The sequence below is a fragment of the Brachyhypopomus gauderio genome, unplaced genomic scaffold, assembly GCF_052324685.1.
Source record: "Brachyhypopomus gauderio isolate BG-103 unplaced genomic scaffold, BGAUD_0.2 sc110, whole genome shotgun sequence".
NCBI lineage: Eukaryota > Metazoa > Chordata > Actinopteri > Gymnotiformes > Hypopomidae > Brachyhypopomus > Brachyhypopomus gauderio.
In genome coordinates, this window is record NW_027506931.1 from 516,742 (window position 1) to 542,521 (window position 25,780).

A 25,780-nucleotide genomic window follows, 5' to 3' on the forward strand; every position below is an offset into this window, starting at 1 on the left:
AATACAGTTTACCCTCACACAATTTACAGAACAAATTATGATGTATAGTAAAGATTTTTTTATTGAATTACAATCTAAAGTTTAGGTGCTCCAGAACAAAAAAATAGAAGAAAATCTTTCAGCCACACAAGCCCTTTATGAATAAGACAGTCTCCTTCTGATCTACATTATAAATGACAAAAACAAGATTATAATTTCATAGTAATTATTTAATATTGTTTTAAGAAATATTTTATTGTTACTACCATAATGAGTCTGACAGCAAGAATTTGAATACTTAGAAAAATCAATGCACATTCAAAGTCTGTAAAATGCTATTCTGGAAGTTCATGTTCTTTTGTTAGTCCCATAGACTAAATACAATGGTACGTAAATTCTAATTCAGTATTTTAATTCTTCTACTAGTCTCCCTGAGGTAATATTGCATAGACTCATGTCTGAGGAAATGATGATTACATGAGTAGGAAAGTGCAGGAGTCAAAACTGTATTATACCTTTACATGACTATACATTTCAATATTGTTTAGAAGTAAAGCAGTTTTGAAAAACTGCTTTTTCACAGAACAACCATTTACAGTCAGTTATTCCTTCAAAACAGAGAGGGGTCATGTACTGAACTCTGCTGGTAGTGGTAATCTAACCTAATGCTATGAATCAGTTCAGTACATTATGATTGATGTTTAGATTTTAAAATGTGATCATTTCCAATATACAGCACTTTGTTATGAGAGCATCTCAAGCTCTCAATGAAGTTCTGGTTAGGAGAATGAAAAAAGGCTTCATAAGATCATAGACACAGAATTCAGGAATCAAAAATAGAACTTAACAGGAGATAGAACAATGAAACAGAAACTTACCCATAACCCCTCTGATGTCCTCTCTCTGTTTCTGTACCTTCATCATCTTCTCTATTACTCTCTCTTCTAATACTCTCTTCTTCTCTTCTACCTCCTGTAGAATCTTTCTGTCCATTTCAAAATGGCAGCCACTGTTTGCTGCCACCATCTCCTCTATCTTCTCCAGCAGCTCTGTGACCTGAGTGTCATCACCACTGTTATCATTGTTGAGAACATGATACCTGTTCCCACATTTCTCAACCAGCCACTGGAGGACACAGTCTTCACTCTCAATGTGCTGCTCTATGGGTGTGTCTATCAGACAGTCCCCATATGTGAACAGAACTATAGTGTGACTCCAGACACTCTCAGTGAGAAGTTTCATGTGTCCCTTTAGTACTTCTCTCTCATAATCTTTAAAGGGTGTACCCACGCATAACACCAGCAGTAGAACATGGGGTCCTGGAGGACACAGAGACACACTGAGCACAATCTCCTGTTTCAGTATCTCACTGCTCTGCTCTACAGGTACATTCATCCACCATCCTGGAGCTTCAACCACAGTGATCTTCCTCCCTGCTACTTCTCCCTGTCTCTTCACACACTGAGCAGTTCTCTTTAACTCAAACTCCTCTCTGCCCAGGATGGTGTTTCCTGCTGAACTCTTCCCAGCACATCTGTTACCCAGCAGAACAATCCTCAGATCTGAGAGATGGTGTGTGTCACCTGCAAAATAAATTGAAACAAACACACAAATATATAGCTGTTTGTTGTCAATATTTAAAACAACTGATATATATTTATTAAGAAGTGTGTGTAATAAATACAGTTTACCCTCACACAATTTACAGAACAAATTATGATGTATTGTAAAGATTTTTTTATTGAATTACAATCTAAAGTTTAGGTGCTCCAGAACAAAAAAATAGAAGAAACTCTTTCAGCCACACAAGCCCTTTATGAATAAGACAGTCTCCTTCTGATCTACATTATAAATGACAAAAACAAGATTATAATTTCAAAGTAATTATTTAATATTGTTTTAAGAAATATTTTATTGTTACTACCATAATGAGTCTGACAGCAAGAATTCGAATACTCAGAAAAATCAATGCACATTCAAAGTCTGTAAAATGCTATTCTGGAAGTTCATGTTCTTTTGTTAGTCCCATAGACTAAATACAATGGTACGTAAATTCTAATTCAGTATTTTTATTCTTCTACTAGTCTCCCTGAGGTAATATTGCATAGACTCATGTCTGAGGAAATGATGATTACATGAGTAGGTAAGTGCAGGAGTCAAAACTGTATTATACCTTTACATGACTATACATTTCAATATTGTTTAGAAGTAAAGCAGTTTTGAAAAAATGCTTTTTCACAGAACAACCATTTACAGTCAGTTATTCCTTCAAAACAGAGAGGGGTCATGTACTGAACTCTGCTGGTAGTGGTAATCTAACCTAATGCTATGAATCAGTTCAGTACATTATGATTGATGTTTAGATTTTAAAATGTGATCATTTCCAATATACAGCACTTTGTTATGAGAGCATCTCAAGCTCTCAATGAAGTTCTGGTTAGGAGAATGAAAAAAGGCTTCATAAGATCATAGACACAGAATTCAGGAATCAAAAATAGAACTTAACAGGAGATAGAACAATGAAACAGAAACTTACCCATAACCCCTCTGATGTCCTCTCTCTGTTTCTGTACCTTCATCATCTTCTCTATTACTCTCTCTTCTAATACTCTCTTCTTCTCTTCCACCTCCTGTAGAATCTTTCTGTCCATTTCAAAATGGCAGCCACTGTTTGCTGCCACCATCTCCTCTATCTTCTCCAGCAGCTCTGTGACCTGAGTGTCATCACCACTGTTATCATTGTTGAGAACATGATACCTGTTCCCACATTTCTCAACCAGCCACTGGAGGACACAGTCTTCACTCTCAATGTGCTGCTCTATGGGTGTGTCTATCAGACAGTCCCCATATGTGAACAGAACTATAGTGTGACTCCAGACTCTCTCAGTGAGAAGTTTCATGTGTCCCTCTAGTACTCTTCTCTCATAATCTTTAAAAGTTGTGCCCACAGGTAACACCAGCAGTAGAACATGGGGTCCTGGAGGACACAGACACACACTGAGCACAATCTCCTGTTTCAGTATCTCACTGCTCTCCTCTACAGTGTAATTCATCCACCATCCTGGAGCTTCAACCACAGTGATGTTCCTCCCTGCTACTTCTCCCTGTCTCTTCACACACTGAGCAGTTCTCTTTAACTCAAACTCCTCTCTGCCCAGGATGGTGTTTCCTGCTGAACTCTTCCCAGCACGTCTGTTACCCAGCAGAACAATCCTCAGATCTGAGAGATGGTGTGTGTCACCTGCAAAATAAATAGAAACAAACACACAAATATATAGCTGTTTGTTGTCAATATTTAAAACAACTGATATATTTTTATTAAGAAGTGTGTGTAATAAATACAATTTACCCTCACCCAATTTGCAGAACAAATTACAGTGTATTGTAAAGTTTTTTTTTTTATTAAAATCTAAAGTTTAGCTGCTCCAGAACAAAAAAATTGAAGAAAATCTTTCAGCCACACAAGCCCTTTATTAATAAGACAGTCTCCTTCTGGTCTATATTATAAATGACAAAAACAAGATTATAATTTCAAAGTAATTATTTAATATTGTTTTGAGGAATATTTTATTGGTACTACCAAAATGGGTCTGACAGCAAGAATTCAAATACTCAGAAAAATCAATGCACATTCAAAGTCTGTAAAATGCTATTCAGGAAGTCCATGTTCTTTTGTTAGTCCCATAGACTAAATACAATGGAACGTAAATTCTAATTCAGTATTTTTATTCTTCTACTAGTCTCCCTGAGGTAATATTGCATAGACTCATGTCTGAGGAAATGATGATTACATGAGTAGGTAAGTGCAGGAGTCAAAACTGTATTATACCTTTACATGACTATACATTTCAATATTGTTTAGAAGTAAAGCAGTTTTGAAAATATGCTTTTTCACAGAACAACCATTTACAGTTAGTTATTCCTTCAAAACAGAGAGGGGTCATGTACTGAACTCTGCTGGTAGTGGTAATCTAACCTAATGCTATGAATCAGTTCAGTACATTATGATTGATGATTAGATTTTAAAATGTGATCATTTCCAATATACAGCACTTTGTTATGAGAGCACCTCAAGCTCTCAATGAAGTTCTGGTTAGGAGAATGAAAAAAAGCTTCATAAGATCATAGACACAGAATTCAGGAATCAAAAATACAACTTAACAGGAGGTAGAACAATGACCTATAAACTTACCCATAACCCCTCTGATGTCCTCTCTCTGTTTCTGCACCTTCATCATCCTCTCTCTTCCTCTCTCTTCTAAGTCTCTCTTCTTCTCTTCTATCTTCTGTAGAAATTTTCTGTCCATTTCAAAATGGCAGCCACTGTTTGCTGCCACCATCTCCTCTATCTTCTCCAGCAGCTCTGTGACCTGAGTGTCATCACCCCTGTTCTTATTGTTGAGAACATGATACCTGTTCCCACATTTCTCAACCAGCCACTGGAGGGCGCTGTCTTCACTCTCAATGTGCTGCTCTATGGGTGTGTCTCCCAGAAAGTCCCCATATGTGAACAGAACGATCGTGTGACTCCAGACTCTCTCAGTGAGAAGTTTAATGTGTCCCTCTAGAACTCTTCTCTCATAACTTTTAAAGGTTGTGTCTACATCAATAACCAGCAGTAGAACATGGGGTCCTGGAGGACACAGAGACACACTGAGCACAATCTCCTGTTTCAATATCTCACTGCTCTGCTCTACAGGTGCATTTATCCACCATCCTGGAGCTTCAACCACAGTGATCTTCCTCCCTGCTACTTCTCCCTGTCTCATCACACACTGAGCAGTTGTCTTTAACTCAAACTCCTCTCTGCCCAGGATGGTGTTTCCTGCTGAACTCTTCCCAGCATCTCTGTACCCCAGCAGAACAATCTTCAGATCTGAGAGATGGTGTGTGTCACCTGCAAAATAAATAGAAACAAACACACAAATATATAGCTGTTTGTTGTCAATATTTAAAACAACTGATATATATTTATTAAGAAGTGTGTATAATAAATACAATTTACCCTCAAACAATTTACAGAACAAATTACGAAGTATTGTAAATATTTTTTATTGAATTAAAATCTAAAGTTTAGGTGCTCCAGAACAAAAAAATAGAAGAAAATCTTTCAGCCACACAAGACCTTTATGAATGAGACTGTCACCTTCTGATCTATATTATAAATGACAAAAACAAGATTATAATTTCATAGTAATTATTTAAAACTGTTTTGAGAAATATTTTATTGTTACTACCATAATGGGTGTGACAGCAAGAATTTGAATACTCAGAAAAATCAATGCGCATTCAAAGTCTGTAAAATGCTATTCAGGAAGTCCATGTTCTTTTGTTAGTCCCATAGACTAAATACACTGATACATAAATTCTATTTCAGTATTTTTATTCTTCTACTAGTCTCCCTGAGGTAATATTGCATAGACTCATGATTGAAGAAATTATGATTACATGAGTAGGAAAGTGCAGGAGTCAAAACTGTATTATACCTTTGCATGACTATACATTTCAATATTGTTTAGAAGTAAAAAAAAATATATATATATGCTTTTTCACAGAACATCCATTTACAGTCGGTTATTCAAAACATAGAGGGGACATGTACTGAACTCTGCTGGTAGTGGTGTTCTAACCTAAAGCTCTGAATCAGTTCAGGGGTGAGTTTCCCAAAACGTTCTTAGCGCTAAGTACTTTGTAACCTCGTTCTTACGTACGAGGTTAAGAAGTACTTAGCGCTAAGAACGTTTTGGGCAACTCACCCCAGTACATTATTATTGAGCAGAATTAATTGCACAATCAGATAGTTATTGATGTTTAGATTTTAAAATGTTATCATTTCCAGTATACAGCACTTTGTTATGAGAGCATCTCAAGCTCTCAATGAAGTCCTGCTTAGGAGAATGAAAAAAGGCTTCATAAGATCATAGACACAGGATTCAGGAATCAAAAATACAACTTAACAGGAGGTAGAACAATGACCTATAAACTTACCCATAACCCCTCTGATGTCCTCTCTCTGTTTCTGTACCTTCATCGTCCTCTCTCTTCCTCTCTCTTCTAATACTCTCTTCTTCTCTTCCACCTCCTGTAGAATCTTTCTGTCCATTTCAAAATGGCAGCCACTGTTTGCTGCCACCATCTCCTCTATCTTCTCCAGTAGCTCTGTGACCTGAGTGTCATCACCCCTGTTCTTATTGTTGAGAACATGATACCTGTTCCCACATTTCTCAACCAGCCACTGGAGGGTGCTGTCTTCACTCTCAATGTGCTGCTCTATGGGTGTGTCTATCAGACAGTCGCCACATGTGAACAGAACGATCGTGTGACTCCAGATTTTCTTAGTGAGAAGTTTCATGTGTCCCTCTAGTACTCTTCTCTCATGGTCTTTAAAAGTTGTGTCCACACGTAACACCAGCAGTAGAACATGGGGTCCTGGAGGACACAGAGTCACACTGAGCACAATCTCCTGTTTCAGTATCTCACTGCTCTGCTCTACAGTATTATTCTTCCACCATCCTGGAGCTTCAACCACAGTGATCTTCCTCCCTGCTACTTCTCCCTGTCTCTTCACACACTGAGCAGTTCTCTTTAACTCAAACTCCTCTCTACCCAGGATGGTGTTTCCTGCTGAACTCTTCCCAGCATCTCTGTACCCCAGAAGAACAATCCTCAGATCTGAGAGATGGTGTGTGTCATCTGCAAAATAAACAGGAATAAACAAACAAATATATAGCTATTATGTTGTCGATAGAAAAAAATGAATATTTTAATAAGAATTGTGTGTAATAAATGCAATTAACCACACACAATTTACAGAACAGATTCTCATGTATTGTCTTGTCTTTTACTAAATTAATTTAAATTGTGCTCCAGAACAGAAAATAGAACAAGCCTGCACAAGTCAGACTGCTCTGTGTTTCCCTTTGCGTGCCAGTTTCAACTATCTGTCTATGTAAACAGCACTTCTGGGACTGCAGCGCTCTTTAGCACCTTTTGTTTTTAACTTCACGTGTGAGCCATGGGCGCAGATGGAAATTCTGAAGTGAGGGGGACCAAGCTGTACAATATATACGTTTATGCTTGTAGATGCTAGATTTAGGATGGGGTCAATATAAATCTGGAGGGGACATGTCCCCCCCCCCCCCCCCCCCCCCCGTCCCCAGTGCCATCTGTGCCCCTGGTGTGAGCTGCACATTTCAACTTAATTGGATATTAAAGATGATCCAGCTCCTACGTCTCCTCCTGCTGCTTTACCTCCGTTACACAAATATTTCATTATTACAACAATAATGAGTCTGACGGCTCACATTCAAATACTCTCTCAAACATCACTGAGCATTCAGTCTGTAAAATGCTGTTAATTACATCCAAATTAATCTGTTACTCCCATATAATCTAAATCTGTAAATAATAGGGTAAATAACAATTTATTTCAGTATTTTATTGTTGATCTGTCACGGTAGAATAGAATAGAATAGAATAAATAGAATAAAACTTTATTGTCCTGCCAAAGCAGAACATTTTCCTTTGGTTTCACCACCAAACATCACAGCACACCACAACCAAAATAATAACAATAATCATAAATACATAAAACATACACAGACCTTGAAACAGATTAGTGTGATTTGTTAATATATTTGATAGCGTTAGGAATAAAAGCTCCTTTATAGATCTTTTTTTCCACCAGAGGCACTCTATAGCGCCGGCCTGAATGGAGCATCTCAAACGCAGTATGAAGAGGTTGTGTCGGGTCCCTAATTATTGCTATAGCTTTCCTAGACAAGGCTCTTCTATAAAGGACGTCTAGTGACTTTTGTTGCTGGCCAATTATTTTCCCTGCCATCTTGATCGTTCTGGTCAATTTACTCTTATTTAGTACTGTCAAATGTCCATACCAGACTGAGATATTGAACACCAGAACACTCTCTATCAAACTCACATATACCTTTCCGAGGATTTTACTCTCAACCCCAACCTCCTTCAATTTCCTAATTAGATATAATCTCTGACTGGCTTTCTCACATACACTGTCAACATGATCTGCGAAACTCAGCTGATGATCCAATTGTATTCCCAAATACCTGAAACACTTCACCCTTTCCACAGATTGGTTACACAGTATCAGTGGTGGAGGAGAGTTTGTGTGATGTAAAATAAGCTCCTTAGTTTTCCCAACATTAATTAACAAGGAGCTAGATTTACACCACTGTTCTAACTTTAAGACCTGAGCAGAATAATCAGAATTATCATTATTCTTATTAAAAAGTCCAACTAGTCTGCATATCATCTGCATAATTTATCAACCTAAGATTATTCTCCTGCAGTCTCATCTCATTAGTATACACAGAAAAGAGTACAGGCGATAAAACACATCCTTGAGGTGCTCCTGTACTTAAAATAATCTCATCAGAAAGAGTTCCCTTTATAAACACTCTTTGTGGACGGTCTATTAAAAAGTCATTAATCCAGTGCACAAGGCCCCCATTCACACCCAAATCCATAAGGCGCTGTAAGAGTATGCATATCTGCATTGTATTAAAAGCCGACGTAAAATCTATAAATAGTATGCGTACATAGGCCTTAGTCTTCTGTAAATGGCTAGCTACCATGTTCTCCATGATGAGTGTGGCATCTTCAGTCCCCCTATGTGCTTTATAGGCAAATTGTAATGGATCAAAATGGTTTCCTATGGATAAGATAAGATGACTACTGACAATTCTTTCCATAGACTTTGCCAGTATAGAAGTCAAAGCAACTGGACGAAAATCATTCAGTTCTTTGGCCCCTGGCTTTTTGGGAACTGGTCTGATGATAGATGTTTTCCATGTTCTAGGAACAGTACATGTATCCAATAAAAACTGAAACAACTTAGTTAGAACAGACCTCGACTGGATAGAACATACCTTAAGGACACGTCCACAGAGCCCATCTGGTCCAGATGCTTTATATAACCCAATCTTTGATAGAGAAGTACCAACCTCTCCCTCTGAAATCTGGATTGTAGAATGCTTGGGTACCTTGGCACATATGGCACTACTCTGATCCTTTGACCCTGCAGTATCAAATCTACCGTAAAACTGATTAAAATCATTCACAACGGAAAGATTACCCACAATATCATCTTGCATCTTAAGGGTCCTGCCCATCATTATATTAAGTCCTTTCCAGGCAAGCCTTGGGTTCCCAGTACAAAACTGACTCTCGACCTTATCCTTAAAAGCCATTTTGGCTCTTTGTGTTCTTATTCTAAGCTCTTTCCTTGTTTTTAACCTCTTCAGTATCACCCCTGAGGAAAGCCATCTTTCTGGCATTAAGATATATCTTCAGGTCTTTAGTTAGCCAAGGCTTATTGTTAGGAAAAATTTTGATTTGCTTTGTCTCGATTACCGACTCTTCACAAAACTTTATATATGAAGTAATACAGTCTGTTAATTCATGCGGGTCCTTGCACACATCGAAAAACATTTGCCAGTTTGTAGTTTCAAAGCAGCACATCAGCTTCTCTTCACTCTCCCTGTTCCACACTTGAATAGTCTTTACAATGGGGGGCTCCTTTTTCACGCGTTGTCTGTACTTTGGCCACAGATGAATTACGTTATGATCGGATCTTCCAATGGGTGGTCTGCATACTGCCTTGTATGCGTCCGCGATGTTACCATAACACAGATCAAGACTGCGAGATAAACGCGTTGGACAATTGACATATTGCTGCAAAGGGAGATACATTGCCAAAGATAATGTATTAAAATCCCCCATAATAAACACAGGTTGATCAGCTGATCGTGAGAGTGCAGTATTATAGCTGTCCGATATACGCTCGGCTGCTTCCTTATTATTAGGACCCGGCACATATACCAAGATGATAGTTAACTGCCCAAATTTGTGGGGTAAATAAAAAGGTCGAAACGATACCACTAAAATCTCATAATCTTTTGAACAAGAATATCGCTGATTCTTAGCCTCAGAGCTCAGTTCTAGCCTCTCCTGCTCCTTGCTATGCCTCTCTGTGCTTTGTACTTTGTTCTCAGCCATAGCCTACACTACGTTAATACTGTAAATAATTAGGGTTCACACACATAGTGTGGGAACCCTATTGTAATTGCTCGAGTTTTTCTTATTATTATTATTTTTCAGGCTGTAAAACGCATACTGCAGCCTAGACCATAAGGCCCAGAAACACCAAACTTGGCAGACAGGTGCACCAGAGGTGCAATGAGGGAAACCCAGACAATGACTCACATTGGCCTGATGGTGGCGCTATAGCGCAGCATTTTGCGTTTTGGTCCATATCTCCTACACCGTAGGTCATAGAAACGAAATTCGATGTGCAAAATCGCACACATCTTTGAGCGCGAACTAGTCCCTGGATTTTTCACATACATGCACATTAGGGGTATCAAAACGTTCAGAAGAGTCTGAACTTTAAAATCTATCCAACAAAAATGCTAATTTCTTCACTACCTAGTCAGTATAAGCCAATCAAATGAGGGGGCGTAAATTCAATAGTAAATTTTGCGCATTTGGAGCTCTAACTTAAGAAAACTTGCATGTAATGAGATGGCACTTCACAGACAGCTTCCCTGTGAGGGTCTGGGGCAGCTCGCAGAGGTTGCCATACCTCACCTGCTAGGGGGCGCTATAACATGCAAAAATTTGCCCCATGAACTCAGATTGGCCGATCCACATGAAACTTGACAGACATCATCTATGGGCCTCTTGAAACCAGGTCCTAAAGCAGACATGCCATACTTCCAAAATGGCTGACGTAATCGGCCAATCAGTGATCGGCATGCGTTTGACAGGCTTACCATTGGTCGATCTGCACGAAACCTCTTGGGTGTGGACAAGTGCACGCCCCCTATGACATAATCCAGCCGGGTGTCGATTGGCCACTGGGGGGCACTTTTGCAAAAAAAGCAAGTGTATCCCCTACATAATTCCACTTGGGAACATGCAATTGGACTCTTTTGATTCCTTGCAGTAGTGCGAACAACTTTCCCATTACATGTCCTATTAAAAAATGCACAGTTTATTTACAGTTAATAATAGTTTGAAATCATCACTTTTCATACTCCTCCTAGGATTTTCATACTATCATGTCAAGCAAAGTCTTATAATACTCTACAGAGTGTGAAATCAAAAAACAATCCAAAGATTTTGGATTTGAGGACACTTATACCTGCTAAATATTTTTTTAATGGACAGCATCGATACATATAATATTCATATTCTTAAAGCTCTTTCATATTTTATCCAATTCTGACCAAAATGCACAAGCCCATTCAGAATCCCATCCTGAACAAATTTGTCAAGTTTCATCTAAATCGGTTATCGTATGGCTCTACAGTGCAGTATTCTATACAATGCATAAAAATGCATGTAAAGTCCCTCTGTCACCTTCTCCTTCTCACACGCACGCAAGCTAAAACTCACACACTCTCAGTCTCTCTCACACTCTCACCCACATTCCCCCTCCCATCTCTGTGCCCTAAGTAAACATTGCTCTGGCTACCTAGATCTCTCTGTGTCTATTAACCAGGCACACACACATATGGCGCATTTCCACTAGGTCCTGCTTGGCGCGGTACGGTTCGATACGGGTCGATTCGCAACGGAACGGTACGGTCGCGTTGTGTTTCCATTACAATGGTGGTCCACCACAATGTGGGTGGAGTCGCTGTTGGCGCGCGGGTTGTAGTGTCGTGACATCATTTGTATGCGACCACAACACCGGTCGATGCCCCTTAACACATAGCATTATTGTATCTTATTTATATTTATCTTCATTATTGTATGTGGTTGCTCTAATTATTGATAATTTGGTATTACTCAAACAGGCTGAAGACACCCTGCATAAAAAGCATCAGTCATACAATCAAATGAAATCAAACTTTATTATGAAATATAGATATTTAAAGTACAACATATGTAAATAATATAGTTATAGTTAAAAAAAGTGCAAAAAGCAAATTACCTAAAAATAACGTATAGCTTTATATGAAATAAATATTTATAGTACTACAAGCAACATTTTGTGTGCTTTTACTAGCGTCTGTCTTGCATGGTGTTCACAAGTTCGCCAAGCACCCCGAGGAAAGCCCGGTTGAAGGAAACATTTTCCGCCAACTCCGCTCGCCTCGTCAGTGGAAGGGGAATCTTGAACGTAAAAAATAACAAATATTAAACACAAGCATTCCCGTGAAAGCAACAACGATATACTGCACAAAATGTGTAGCACGTCATCGCTGCTCGTGCTTTGTTTATGGCTACAGCTAACTAGCAACTTGCAAGGCTAAGAGCTAGCTATTGTACAGTAGTGACTGTGGTGGTAACATTAACTACAAACACAGCTCTAAATTCCTGCGTTTACAATAGATGCGTTCATATTACATCTTTTACGAGCCTAGTAGTAAAACTGAAATCACAATACACTCACCATTCTCCGTGGCCTCCAGCACCGACATTGTCCGGCACGTTTTCTCTTCCGTTACTGGCTGGCCGGTGACCGTATATGACATCCATTTGCTGGAACCATTTCCAGTCTTTGCGGTTTGCTCCGCTGCGTCCGTTATGGTCCTTCACCGCCCGGTAATCGCGTTAAGCTTTTTTTGCTTGGGCCGACCGGCACTGCTGAATGGACCGCTGGTAGCCATGAGTGGCCATTAGCGCGGAAACCTTGCTAAAAACCTTTACATTTCTAGTGGCCCCGTCCAATTCGCCCTGGATTTTTTGATCACTGATTATTAACAGAAAGGTTTGTACCTTGGCGTTTGACCAGGGAACAGACTTCGCTCCTTGGGTTTTAAAAATGGCTGAGGAGTCCATAGCATAGCGGCAGTGTTGCCAGGTCCTACAAAAATATCCAGCCCAAAGTCAGTATAAAATCCGCCCCTCAGAAGCCAAAACTAGCCCAAAGGCCAAAGTTGTTGAGCGGGGGGGGGGGGGGGGGGGGGTTGGCGAGTGCAAGTTGTTGAGCGGAAGGGGGGTGTAAATTGTCGACTGGGGAAGCAGAGACAAATTAAGTATTATATCGCCATCGATTCTTAGTGTTGACTTGTAACTCCCGCAGTGGCCCAACTCAAAAGTAGCCCCAAAAACCGCACCCCGCGACCCCAGAATTTTTACCCGCGGAAGGAGTTTCAAACAAGCCCAATTTGGCGTGAAAACCGCGAACCTGGCAACACTGCATAGCGGAGGAGTCGCTCTCCTGACGCAACCTGTGACGACACTCCCTGGCCAATCAGTGTCATGCTGTTCCTCCACGTCACAGAACTGTACCGCTTCGGAACGGTTAGAACCTCGAGCGAGTCGGTACGAAAATAGTACCCGAAGGGGCCGGCTCACTGGGAAGTGGTACTAATGGAAACACTCACAAACCGTCGCGAATCGAACCGTACCGCGCCAAGCAGGCCCTAGTGGAAATGCGCCAATACAGGCGCAAGCAGGCCTTCCTATAGCATTCACAATGACACTTCCCTAGCCATACCCACCCATATCTCAGTGACTAAGACATGCTCATACAAACTGATATTTGGCTTCTTTTTTGTCTCTCTCTCACACAAACACACAGACACACACACCTTTATACCTACATGTATGTATAGTTTCTATGTATGCTTATGTATGTATTAGTATGTTGTCATAGTTTGAGTACATACACTACCACACACACACACTTCTACCTAAATGTATGTATAGTTTGTATGCATATCTATAGTATATGTATAGTATATGTCAGTCATGCCAGTCATGTCAGTCCAGTCATGTCAGTTATAACAGTCATGCCAGTCATGTTAGTCGTGTTCTGCCAGTCATGTAAGTCATGTCATGCCAATCATTTCAGTCCAGTCATATCAGTCATGTCAGTCCAGTCATGTTAGTCATATAAGTCATGTCAGTCAAATCATTCCTGTCATGCCAGTTATGTCAGTCATATTAGTCATGTTACTTTTGTTCGTCATGGCAGTGATGTCATTCCAGTCATGCCAGTCATATCAGTTATGTCAGTCATGCCAGTCATGTCAGTCATGTAATGCCAGGCTTTGCAGACTACATTCATACTTTGAATACACGGGCAGTCATGGTAGGCGTGCTAGGTGTGAGAGGAGTCAATTAACAAAGCATAGTCTCTGGCTCCCTCAATCTCTCTCTGTCTGTAATATACAGGCCCAATCATGTATAGACACATGCAGGCCTTCCTATATTGTTCACATAGATGCAGCCCTAGCCAGATGTGCTATTTCTGTCTCCCTTTCTGACACAAGCAGATGTCATCACACATCTGTAGAGTACACACTGGCCAAACCCAAACAGCTTCTAAAGGACCTTTTGGGGCTTCCTTTTGCCTATTGAGGCCAAAATGCCTATTTGTGTGTGAACCCGCCTATCGCCGCTTGCGGCTATATTTACTGCCTGTCTTCTGACTACCCGCTCTCTGCTTATGCGATTAGCTTCTGCTCTACATTGCTCTGGTCACCTGGTGTCTGACTCCTGCCTTGTTCTGCCTGTGTGCTTTTCCCTCTGCCTGTATTGCCCAGTCTGCCATGGCTGTTTTTTGTATTTTTGTATTCAACTGCTACTGTTGAGTAAATCCTGCACTTGTATCCAGCCTCTGGGTGCCTTACTGACACCATCTTTGTAAAGGTCTCATGTCGCGTTGACGGGTGAGAGCACGCTGGCGTCCGTCTGTTGGACTGCCATTTCTCCCCGCGTCTTGTCCTGTTTCTTCGTATGTTTCTGTGTCTTCACCACGGCTTCTCAGCTGTGCACATGGCCCAGTGAGTGTCCAAGCTCCATCACGGCATCTACAGTACCCGCACCGACCCAGCGATTGAGCGCAGCTGCTCCACTACGGCTTCTCCTCTGCGCGCATCGGCCCAGCGATCGAGACGGGCTGTGCCATCACGGCTTCTCAAGGTCACACCCTTGACTTCGTCTGTTCCAACTCCCTGCCTGTCCTCAATCTTCACTCTCTGTTATTTCCACTTTCGGATCATAAACTTATCCTGTTTACCGGTCCACTGGCCTTTCCCCATCGCTCCACCAAAAAACGTATCTCCTTCCGTAAAACTCAGTCTATTGATCCCTTCTTAACCAATCTGTTTCTTCCATCTTTCCTGTTGCTACAGTTCCCCCATCTCCTGAAACACAAGCACTAATGTTAAATGCTGCTCTTTCTGAAACTCTTAACTGACAAGCTAAGAGCTATAGGTGCTGTAATTGAAGACCAAGACCAGATTTTAACGCTGCTAGGTAGTCTGCCGCCAAGCTATGCAACAATCGTAACTGCGCTAGAGATGAAGATGGACAATTTGACACTACAGTTCGTACAGCAAGCGCTAATAAATGAAGAACAAAAGCGAGGTAACGGTGAGATCTGTAGCGCTGTATCAGGGGGTGCATCAGCCATGTCATCACAGGTTTGGGGAGATATGCAGGATATTTCTAAGGCAGTGGGAACAGACAGGTCTAAATGGAAATGCTATAAGTGTGGAAAGGAAGGACATTTAAAGCGTAATTGTCCGAACATAAAAAGGAAAAATCAAACACACAAGGCTAAAAGAATGACGTGCGAGGATGCTGATGATTCATCTGAGAGTGTATTTGTCGATAAAGGGACAGAGAATCAGAATGAAATCCCGCAGCAGTTTCAGCGGCTTATCGACTCTGGAGCATCAAAGCACATGACCTGTCGTAAAGAAATACTCCAAGACTATCAGGAATTTTCCAAACTACAGCCAGTCAAGCTGGGTGATGGTAGAGTGGTTGACGCTCAAGGACTTGGTAATGTTAAACTAAAAATGAACATTAAAGTAAATCAAGTCAAAAGTGCTACTATACATGATGTGCTGTACGTTCCAAAGTTAACTGGGAATCTATTCTCAGTGGGCGCTGCTGCCAAAAAGGGAAATATAGTACAGTTTAAGAAGTCTCGGTGCTACATTCTTAGTGAAGATGGAGATCTTCGAGGAATGGGAGCACAAAGATCTGATGGATTGTACCAGCTGGATGTCGATGAAAACTCACCTGCGTGTCATGGTGCAGCAAGTGCATCAGTAGCAGCCAGTTTATGGCACCAACGAATGGGACACACCACCAAGTTGAAGGAACTTAAAACTCTGGTTAAAGGAATGGATTATTCTGTAGAAACAGAGGTTTACTTCTGTGAAGCTTGTGTGGAAGGTAAGATGGCTAGAAAACCTTTCAAGCCAGTGGGAGAAATCCGTTCCAGAGGTAAGTTGCAATTGATACATAGTGACGTCTGTGGTCCTATGCAGACTGAATCCATAGGTGGATCAAAGTATTTTGTGACTTTTATTGATGACTACTCAAAATGCTGTAAGGTGTACATCATGAAACAGAAAAATGAAGTGCTCAGCAAGTTCAAAGAATTCGAAAGAACACTCTCCAATGAGTGTGGACACAAAGTCTCAAGACTGAGAACAGACAATGGTGGGGAATACACTTCTAAAGAATTCCAAGAATACCTGAAAGCACAAGATATTCAGCATGAAGTGTCTGTACCCCATACACCTCAACAAAATGGAGTAGCAGAAAGAAAAAATAGGACGTTGGTTGAAGCAGCTAGGAGTATGCTGGCTCATGCAAAGTTGTCAAATACCTATTGGGCAGAGGTTATAGCAACAGCAGCTTACACACAGAACAGGCTGCCCACATCTGTTCTGAAACAAAAGACCCCATACCAGAGATGGTGTGGTAAAAAACCAAACGTGAGTCACATGAAAGTATTTGGCTGTGTAGCATATGCACATGTTCCAGACATAGAGAGGAGAAAGCTGGACAAGAAAGCGGTGAAGCTTCGTTTAGTTGGATATGCAAATAATGCCAAAGGCTATCGTCTGTTTGATGAAGAAAAAAGGAGGATTCTCATTCGTAGGGATGTCATCTTTAATGAATCTGACTTTGACTGGAAACAGGAAATGGAAGTTTTGTGCTCAGAAAATGAGAATATCATGGAAAAGGATGAGATGAGAACATCCGTTGATGAAGAAACTGTAAAAGAAACACCAAGAGAAAGTGATAGAATCAGGAAGGCTCCAAAAAGGTATGTATATGATGAGTTTGCTGAAATAGTGACTGTTGATCATTTTGCCAATGTTTGTTGTGTAACAGAACCAAACACAATAAAGGAAGCATTGATGAGTCCTAATGCAAAGGAATGGAAGAAAGCGGCGGACTTGGAGTGTGAGTCACTGCTTGAAAACGAAACCTGGGACTTAGTAAAGTTACCAAAAGATCAAAAGGTCATAGGATCGAAATGGGTGTTCAAAGTCAAGCATCATAGTGATGGACAAGTGGAAAGATACAAGTGCAGGCTTGTCGCTAAGGGTTTCACACAGAAATATATGCTGACTACGATGAAACATTTTCACCCGTAGTACGTTTCAGTTCAGTTCGTACATTGCTGTCCTTTGCTGTTCAGAATAATCTACATGTTCACCAGATGGACGTTGTGACTGCATTTCTAAATGGACATCTGGAGGAGGAAATCTACATGGAGGAACCAGAGGGGTATGTCAAACCAGACCAGGAACACTTAGTGTGTAAACTGAAGAAGTCAATATACGGGCTTAACCAGTCTCCTCGTTGTTGGAGTAAGACTTTCACAGACTTCATGAAGGAAATTGGATTCATACAGAGTACATCAGACCCCTGTGTATTCGTGAGATCTCAGCAAGAACTAGAGATACTAGCTGTGTATGTTGATGATCTGATCCTGATTACAGAATCGACAGAAAGCATGAACAAGTTGAAAGCTACTCTGAAAAAGAGATACAAGATGAAAGATATGGGTGAGTTGTCCTATATATTGGGTATCTCCGTTGTTCAAGACAAGACAAAGAATTGTGTGTTTCTTCATCAGAAGCATTACATTGAAGCCATTCTTCAGAAATATGGAATGGACAAACTCCAACCGACCCAAATGTGAAGTTAAAGAGAAATGATGGCGTCAGTAAGCCAGTGAACCAAAATACCTATCAGTCCATTGTTGGTAGTCTGCTTTATGCTGCAATGGCCACAAGACCAGACATTGCACAAGCAGTAAGCATTGTGTCAAGATTCAATGCAGAGCCAAACAATGCACATATGAATGCAGTGAAGAGAATTCTTCGTTACTTAAAAGGAACCATGAACCTTGCTCTCAAGTATGAGAAATCAGAGTCTGGAACTTTAGTTGGGTTCTCAGATGCTGACTGGGCTGGAGATCAGGATGATCGTCGATCTACTGGTAATGTCTTCATACTGGGTGGAGGAGCAGTGAGTTGGCTCAGCAAGAAACAGTCAACTGTTGCACTGTCAACAGCTGAACCGGAATATGTAGCACTCAGCCAAGCAGCACAGGAATGTACTTGGCTAAAACGTCTACTATGTGATCTCGGAATGGATGCTACTCCTAGTGTGATCCTGGAAGACAACCAAGGAGCCATTGCCATCGCAAAAAATCCAGTTGATCATTCCAGAACAAAGCACATTAACATTCGTTATCACTACATTCGTGAATGTGTGCAAAATGGACAAATTCACTTGCAATATTGTCCAACAGATGATATGAAGGCAGATATCTTGACCAAACCATTAGCCAGGCAAAGGTTTGAGTATCTTAGAAAGGAGATTGGACTGTGTGCTGTGTAATTCTATTAAGGTGTACTGTTCATTATTGAATGATGTAAGTTAAGAAAACTGTAAACAAAGACAAAGGGGATCTTGCTAGTTTGAGTTAATAGGATTCATTGTTCTTGAAGTATTTAAGTTTAGTATTTTTCTTAAGTGATATGGTCTTAATCTACTTGTAAAATTAAGTGGGAGTGTTGTATTATAGTAATTTGACAAGTAAGGTTGAAAAGGTGAAGTGCTGCCACCTACTGTCTTGTACTGTCAAAGTATTTCCGGTTTTTCTTCTTGTGTAAGTGAATAAAAAACACGTAACACGTTCAACACTTCCTCTTGGTCATATATTTCATCATTTCAACATAAATTTTCATTGTTACGCGGATGACACCCAGATTTATCTCACTACCAGTTCTGTCAACAATCCACCCACTGCTCATATTGAAAACTGTCTATTAGAAATCAAAAACTGGTTGAAGCAAAACTTCCTTATGTTAAATGGCAAGAAGACTGAGCTTATCCTGATAGGCACCAAGTCAGTCCTGAGTAAAACTCCTCCATTCTCTCTCAACATTGACGGTGTACATATTTCACCTGTTACCCTGGTCCAGAATCTGGGTGTCCTCCTCGATCCTACCCTTAGTTTCACTGCCCACATAAACTCTGTTGTAAAAACTTCATTCTTTCACCTGCGCAATATAGCAAAGATCCGGCGATGCCTCTCTCAGTCTGCTGCTGAGCGCCTCATTCATGCTTTCATTTCAAGCAGGATAGACTATTGCAATTCACTGTTGGCTGGTATTAGTTCTTCCTCTGTGCATAGGCTTCAAATGGTCCAAAACTCTGCTGCTCGTCTCCTCACTTACACCCGTATGATCACATTACACCTGTTCTCCAGGATCTTCACTGGCTCCCCGTTACATACCGGATTCAATTTAAGATACTCTTACTGACCTACAAAGCTCTAAACAACATGGCTCCTCCTTATCTGTCTGACCTCCTACTTCCCTACAGACCTTCTAGATCTCTTAGATCTTCTACTGTTGGACTACTAAAGGTACCATCATCTAAACTCTGTAGCTTTGGCTTTTTCTAGACTCGCTCCTCGACTGTGGAACTCCCTTCCAACTATGATCAAACAGTCTCCCTCTCTTTCCACATTTAAATTTAAACTCAAGACTCACCTCTTCTCTCTCGCCTATGATCTCCCTGCTCCATAGTTTTCTTTGTACTGTTTTCTATGTTTTGTATTTTATGTTTCTGTTTCCTTATGTATTGTAAGCGTCTTTGGGTTTCAGAAAAGCGCTATATAAAAATAACGTATTATTATTATTATTATTATATCTGTTCAAAAATCGTGTAATGTGTCGCCCACCTTTTATCCACCAGAATGCACAGTCCGCCGCCAATAGACTTTTAAGATTTTACCTTATCTCTGTCCGCCCTGATTACAATATATCCATCAACATCCACATCATGGTCCTGAATAAACCACGTTTCTGTGAAACAAATGAGGTTACTACGACAAAACTCCTCTTCATATTTCAAGCGCAGAGTTACTTCTTCCAACTTGTTATTGAGGGATCTCACATTTGGTAAGGTAACTACCGGCAAGGGGTGCCGGCCTCCCCTCCTCCTCAAGCGGTTTCTGATTCCACCCCTGGAGCCTCGTTTTTTAGCCTTTTTCCTCCTCCTACCCTTTATAAGGGAGCAGAAGGGCCAGCGTATCCCAGGCTCTGGGCTGTTTTGCAAATTCCTCACAGAGAGCAAAAACTCCCGGAATAAGTAATTCTGAGCGGTTGTATGGTCCTTAGGCCCGCACCTCCGAACAACTCGGCATCAGTATCCAGGGGAAACTATGGAGCTTTTTTAGTGTCACCAGAACCTGAACCTGAAATCATTATTACTTGAAAAAAACAGTCTGTAAAATCCTTTTAGGTATGCCAAAATTCGAGTTAAAATTCTGGTTCGGGTCAAAATTCAGGTTCGGGTCGCAATTCAGGTTCAGGTCGAAATTCAGGTTCAGGTTGAAATGCGGTTCGGGAATGCATCCGGGATACTTAGGATGAGCAAACAAACTCAGAGCTAATGGAACTGCATCTGGCCAATCACAAAACATATCAGAAGTCATTGGGAGGTGCGTCTTTCTGCAAAATTTCTGTAAGAGTGCGGTCCCTGTTTGGCGTGTAAGTAGCATGTAAGCAGCACGAAAGTGACCACTGTGCCACCCAGAAATGGCACCTTGTGGCATCTGCCTCATAATCGTGGCACTTAGTGTGGCCAGTGCTGCATGGAGGGTACGTGAATCTACAGTGGTAGACCGTTAACGACAGCACTGTAAATTTTAAAGGGTTTATTATTATAGATGTATGGTTATCAGTGAATGTTCCTACACACCATCAGCGTAATTTAAACCTCTGCGAGCGAGTGGCATCACATTTAGTATTTGTGCAGTTTGTAGTATATTTACGCTTTTTTCGGTTTCTATTGTTAGTCTAGATTGTCAGCCGAGCGGCTCCTGCCACTTATCATCTACCACTAATCTAAATTCGACATAACTGTTAAACAGCATCCTGAACTCGTAGTTTGGAGCTGTTGGTTAGCTCCGAATCGTTCACCCAACATAAATTAACAAAGAAAAAATATAAACCATATTAATTTCCACGAATCCTACAAATGCGATGTCACTCGCTCGCAGTGGTTTAAATGACGCTGATGGCGTTATGAACGTTCACTGATTAATAATCTGTAATAAATCTTTATTGTTTATGTTGTGACGTGGGGGTGAAGTGTTATCAATGGGAGGACACACTTGCTGAGAAGAGCATTTTATATAAGGGGTTTCACATTTAACATTAACTTAACTACGTTAATATAATAGAAGACACACGGACAGCACGATCACAATGAGGCATGACTAAACTAGACGACACCAGAAACCACTACAGCGACACAACACGGATGACTAAAGCAAACATACCAGAGAACGAGTACAGATAAACACGAAAACACTCAAACTCACCCATGCACACACCACATACTCGCATACAGAACACATACTCTTTAACAATAATGTCGAATTTAGATTAGTGGTAGACAATGAGTGGCAGTAGCTGCTCGGTGGTTGATGGCTGATGCTGCGGTGTTACGTGAACTGTGGATTTTCGGGAGGTTGTTTTCTCTTTCGGTTAATTTTGGTTTAACAGATGGATTGCCTTGTTATGGGTGGATTCTGTCGGCCAATCGAAGATCATGATTTGGGTGAGGGGGCGGATCTTCAGCTTCATAATCTGCATGACGGAGCTGCTAGAAGTTGCCGGGAGGCGACGCAAGCATTTACTGCCTTTACGGTTATGTGTGTGACTTTTGAGAAACTGTAGCTCATGATTCTCATATGAGAGGTGAGGGTTTGTACAATGGCTTTTGTCATGAATTGTCATGAATAGCGTTGTGAAAATCGCCACCATGGAGTAAGAACGTAGTAGCATGTGCACACTTATATAGACACCCATGCAGGTATGCTTTATAAAAAACACCAGTATAGAGGCGGGCACCGTGTATGTATATTTGTTTGAGATTAGAGTCGTAGATATATTTTCTTTATTTATGTTAGTAAGATGTAAGGCTTGCTTTGTTAACTTAGTGTAGTATATTTTGTTTGTTTCTTTTCTTTGGTGCCGTCTACTGCTCCTTTCCTTGGTTGGTTTATGGTTAATCATGTATTTTTGTACGTACGTGTCTGTTCAGTGTTTTGCTGTGTAGAAAAGGCTCTTCTACCCATTACCACTCTGCAGTAAAGAGTTTTCTTACGTATCCGTCTGGTTTTCGCGTTCTTCTTTAATTTCATCTTGTCCACTACGTACATGCTACTACCCCACACCCCAGACCTAGACCCATGACATCGTGGCGTCATAACAGCGGCTGACAATCTAGACTAACAATCAAAACCAATACAAAGCGAAATGCGATGCCACTCGCTCGCAGAGGTTTAAATTACGCTGATGGCGTGGAGGAACATTCACTGATAACTATATATCTATAATAATAAACCCTTTCAATTTAGTGCGTCATTAACGGTCTACCACTGTAGATTCACGTACCCTCCTATAATCTTAATTCGACGTTATCGCTAAACAGTATTCTGAACGAGTAATATAGAGCTGTCTAGCTGGATGTCGGCTACTATTTCAGTCAACATAATTTTCAAACAAAAGTTATGAACCATCTTCATTTCAACAAATGGCGATTCGGAGCTCGTCGGGATGATTTAAGTGAGTGGCCGATCCGCAGTCACTCAAGACTCTTTAGATGTCTGTCAGCAGAGGCAGGCGGCGTTTCTGGACAACGGAGACCACAGTCACGCAGCACTGGCCACACGAAGTGCCATGATTATGTGGCAGATGCCACAAGTTGCCATTTCTGGATGGCACAGTGGTCACTTTCGTGCTGCTTACATGCTACTCTGATATATGACCTCTGATATGTTTTGTGATTGGCCAGATGCAGTTCGATTAGCTCTGAGTTTGTTTGCTCATCCTAAGTATACCGGATGCATTCCCGAACCGCATTTCAACCTGAACCTGAATTTCGACCTGAACCTGAATTTCGACCCGAACCTGAATTACGACCCGAACCTGAATTACGACCCGAACCTGAATTTCGACCCGAACCTGAATTGCGACCCGAACCTGAATTTTAACTCCAATTTTTGCATACCTGAAAGGATTTTACAGACTGTTTTTTCAAGTAAAAATGATTTCAGGTTCAGGTTCTGGTGACACTAAAAAAGCTCCATAGGAAACACCCACACCCAGACATACCCGCACCAACACAGTGCCCCACCTACTGACACCCTCTCCTCTGCACATACACCTGGGGCCTCATGTATAAAGACTTGAAATGGGATTTCTTACTGAAACCTGGCGTACGGACAAATACAGAAAATGACGTAAGCAAAAAAAAATCCGGATGTATCAAACCATGTGTACGCCGGAATCCACGCACATTTCTTTTGTACATCCCAATCAATGTGGAATAGAGCGCACATGAGAGAGTGGCTGACTCCTCCTGTGATACGCCCCCCTATAAATATGCAAATTCATTTAAATTTGCCCTGATCTATCACAAATGTCTAAACGGGAAAAGAAGAGGAACTTCACCGAATGTGAAGTGGAGACGCTCCTGAATGAGGTACAGGCGTGGAAAAAATGTTTGTTTGGCATTACGGCAAAGTGCAAAAGGTCTGAGTGGGACAGCGTGTGTGAAGCTTTAAATGTTGTGGGGTCAGAACAACACCTGGGTTAGGCTGCACATTAAATTAATCCTGTCCAGCCAGCGCCACCGGCTTTTCAGCTGCCCAATCGCCCTCTCCACGACTGACCGGGTGCGAGAATGGAGAGAATTGTATCTCCGCTCCCGGTCAGTCTGTGGATTGCAAAGGGGGGTCATCAGCCACGTCTTGATTGCTTAGCACTGGCACCTAAGTAATTTAACAATTACCCATGTTTTAAATTAATTATTCTAAGCCATATATTGTTATCCCTCATACTTCTTATTATAGGGCTTGAAAAGCCCTATATTGTTATTCCACTGCTTCTTCTTATTATTATTCTTGTCCATATTTGTGCGTTTAATACAGCCCGAACCGCTTGACGTACAGACTCCGTTCAAACTGCATTTTGAAGGTCTCAACGCTGTGACTAGTTTTTTTTTGAGTCGATAGGATTTATCCATTTTATTTTAATTAATTTAAGTTTAAAATTATCAAATCGGGGGCGCTAGTGAGCAAGCGATGGAGTAGGTTGCGTCATGCAGAGCTCTTCAAACTTTTAATCATTTAAGTGATATATCGACGTAATATAGTCCAGAAGTCTCTTAATTTACATCCAATTTGTATATCCAACGGAAGGGGAAGGCAAGTCATGGCCAGTAGAACCGCTAAAGGACGAGCTGCTACTATTTCTAAGTCTGGGCCTGCTAAGGCTGATGCGCCATCATCCCCCCGGGATTCGGGTGATCCAGCCGACCCTGTTCAAACACCTGGGGAGACGGTAAGCCCCTCCCAAATCATGGCCTTCAAGGACGAACTTGTGGCGGCGCTACGAGAAGATTTTGCGAGTATCTTCAAAGATGAGATTCGAGCGGTGTTTGAAAGCGAAATGTCCGCTCTTAAACAAGAGATGCAAGCGGCAAAAACGGATATTTCTAACTTTAAGACAGCGGTAAGGAAGGATGTAGCGGCGATGGAAAACACTATGGAACAGATGGAAAGGGGGCTTTCTGGGTGCTCGGATGATGTTGTGGCATTGCAGCATACAGTACAACAACTTTCAACCCAGGTGGTGGCTTTGGAGAACAAATGTGAAGATTTGGAGGGTAGATCCAGACGTAACAATATCCGGATAATGGGTGTGCCGGATAGCACGGGCAGCTGCAGCGTTGCGGCAGTCTCCGTGCTCCTGAAGGATGCCTTCCAGCTAGAAAAGGCCCTTCTACTGGATAGAGCGCACCGCACTCTACAGCCACCACCGAAGCAAGGGGCAACTCCTAGAGCTATAGTTGCGCGTCTACATTATTTTCATGACTGCTCTAATATCCTGCGCCTGGCCAGAGAGAGGAAACGTGTGACAGTGAATGACTTGACCATCTCTGTGTACCCGGACTACACGACCAAGGTAGCCCGTGCACGAGCAGCCTTCAATGGCATCAGACAGCAGCTGCGTGGCATTGAGGGGCTTCGCTTTGGCATACTTCACCCGGCAAAGCTTCGAATCACCTACAACGGAGTGGAGAAGATTTTTACTTCGCCGGATGAAGCTCAGAAGTACATCGCACAAGACATTACAAAATAACCATACGCCGTCGGGTCGTACTTTCCTAACCTAAAGGAGAGACTGTCTTTGACTGTGTTTACTTGAGCGGACGGGACCCAGCAGGACATTGTTTTACTTCTCATGAGAGGTATGAGAATAGGTCTTGGGCAAAAAATGCATAAGTAAGGTCAAAGTATGGATCTTCCTGAGGTGAGTTCATTTGTAAAGAGTATAAGGTTGGAGTAAGTTTATTAATATACTGTGAAAACAAGGGATGTTATGTTTGACTTGATATTGTACGTCTAAAAGTTCATATGTTTTGGAGAGCTTAGTTTCGAGCTTAATAGTTTCCCAATATA

General features: G+C 41.3%; 1 protein-coding gene across 4 annotated transcripts in view; it reads right to left on the bottom strand.

Moving 5' to 3' along the window:
- Window positions 1–25,780, bottom strand: part of LOC143497400 (uncharacterized) — a 127,986-nt gene that overhangs the window by 72,455 nt on the left and 29,751 nt on the right. For all 4 annotated transcript variants that reach the window (XR_013125879.1, XM_076993309.1, XM_076993308.1 and 1 more), the window contains exons 3-6: window positions 5,968–6,672; window positions 4,172–4,876; window positions 2,516–3,220; window positions 858–1,562 (exon numbers count right to left, since the gene is read on the bottom strand). Coding sequence is in view for 3 of the 4 variants with exons in the window: in XM_076993309.1 (XP_076849424.1) it covers window positions 858–1,562; window positions 2,516–3,220; window positions 4,172–4,876; window positions 5,968–6,672 (2,820 nt within the window). In the remaining variant the exon portion in view is untranslated. The remainder of the gene's footprint in view (window positions 1–857; window positions 1,563–2,515; window positions 3,221–4,171; window positions 4,877–5,967; window positions 6,673–25,780) is intronic.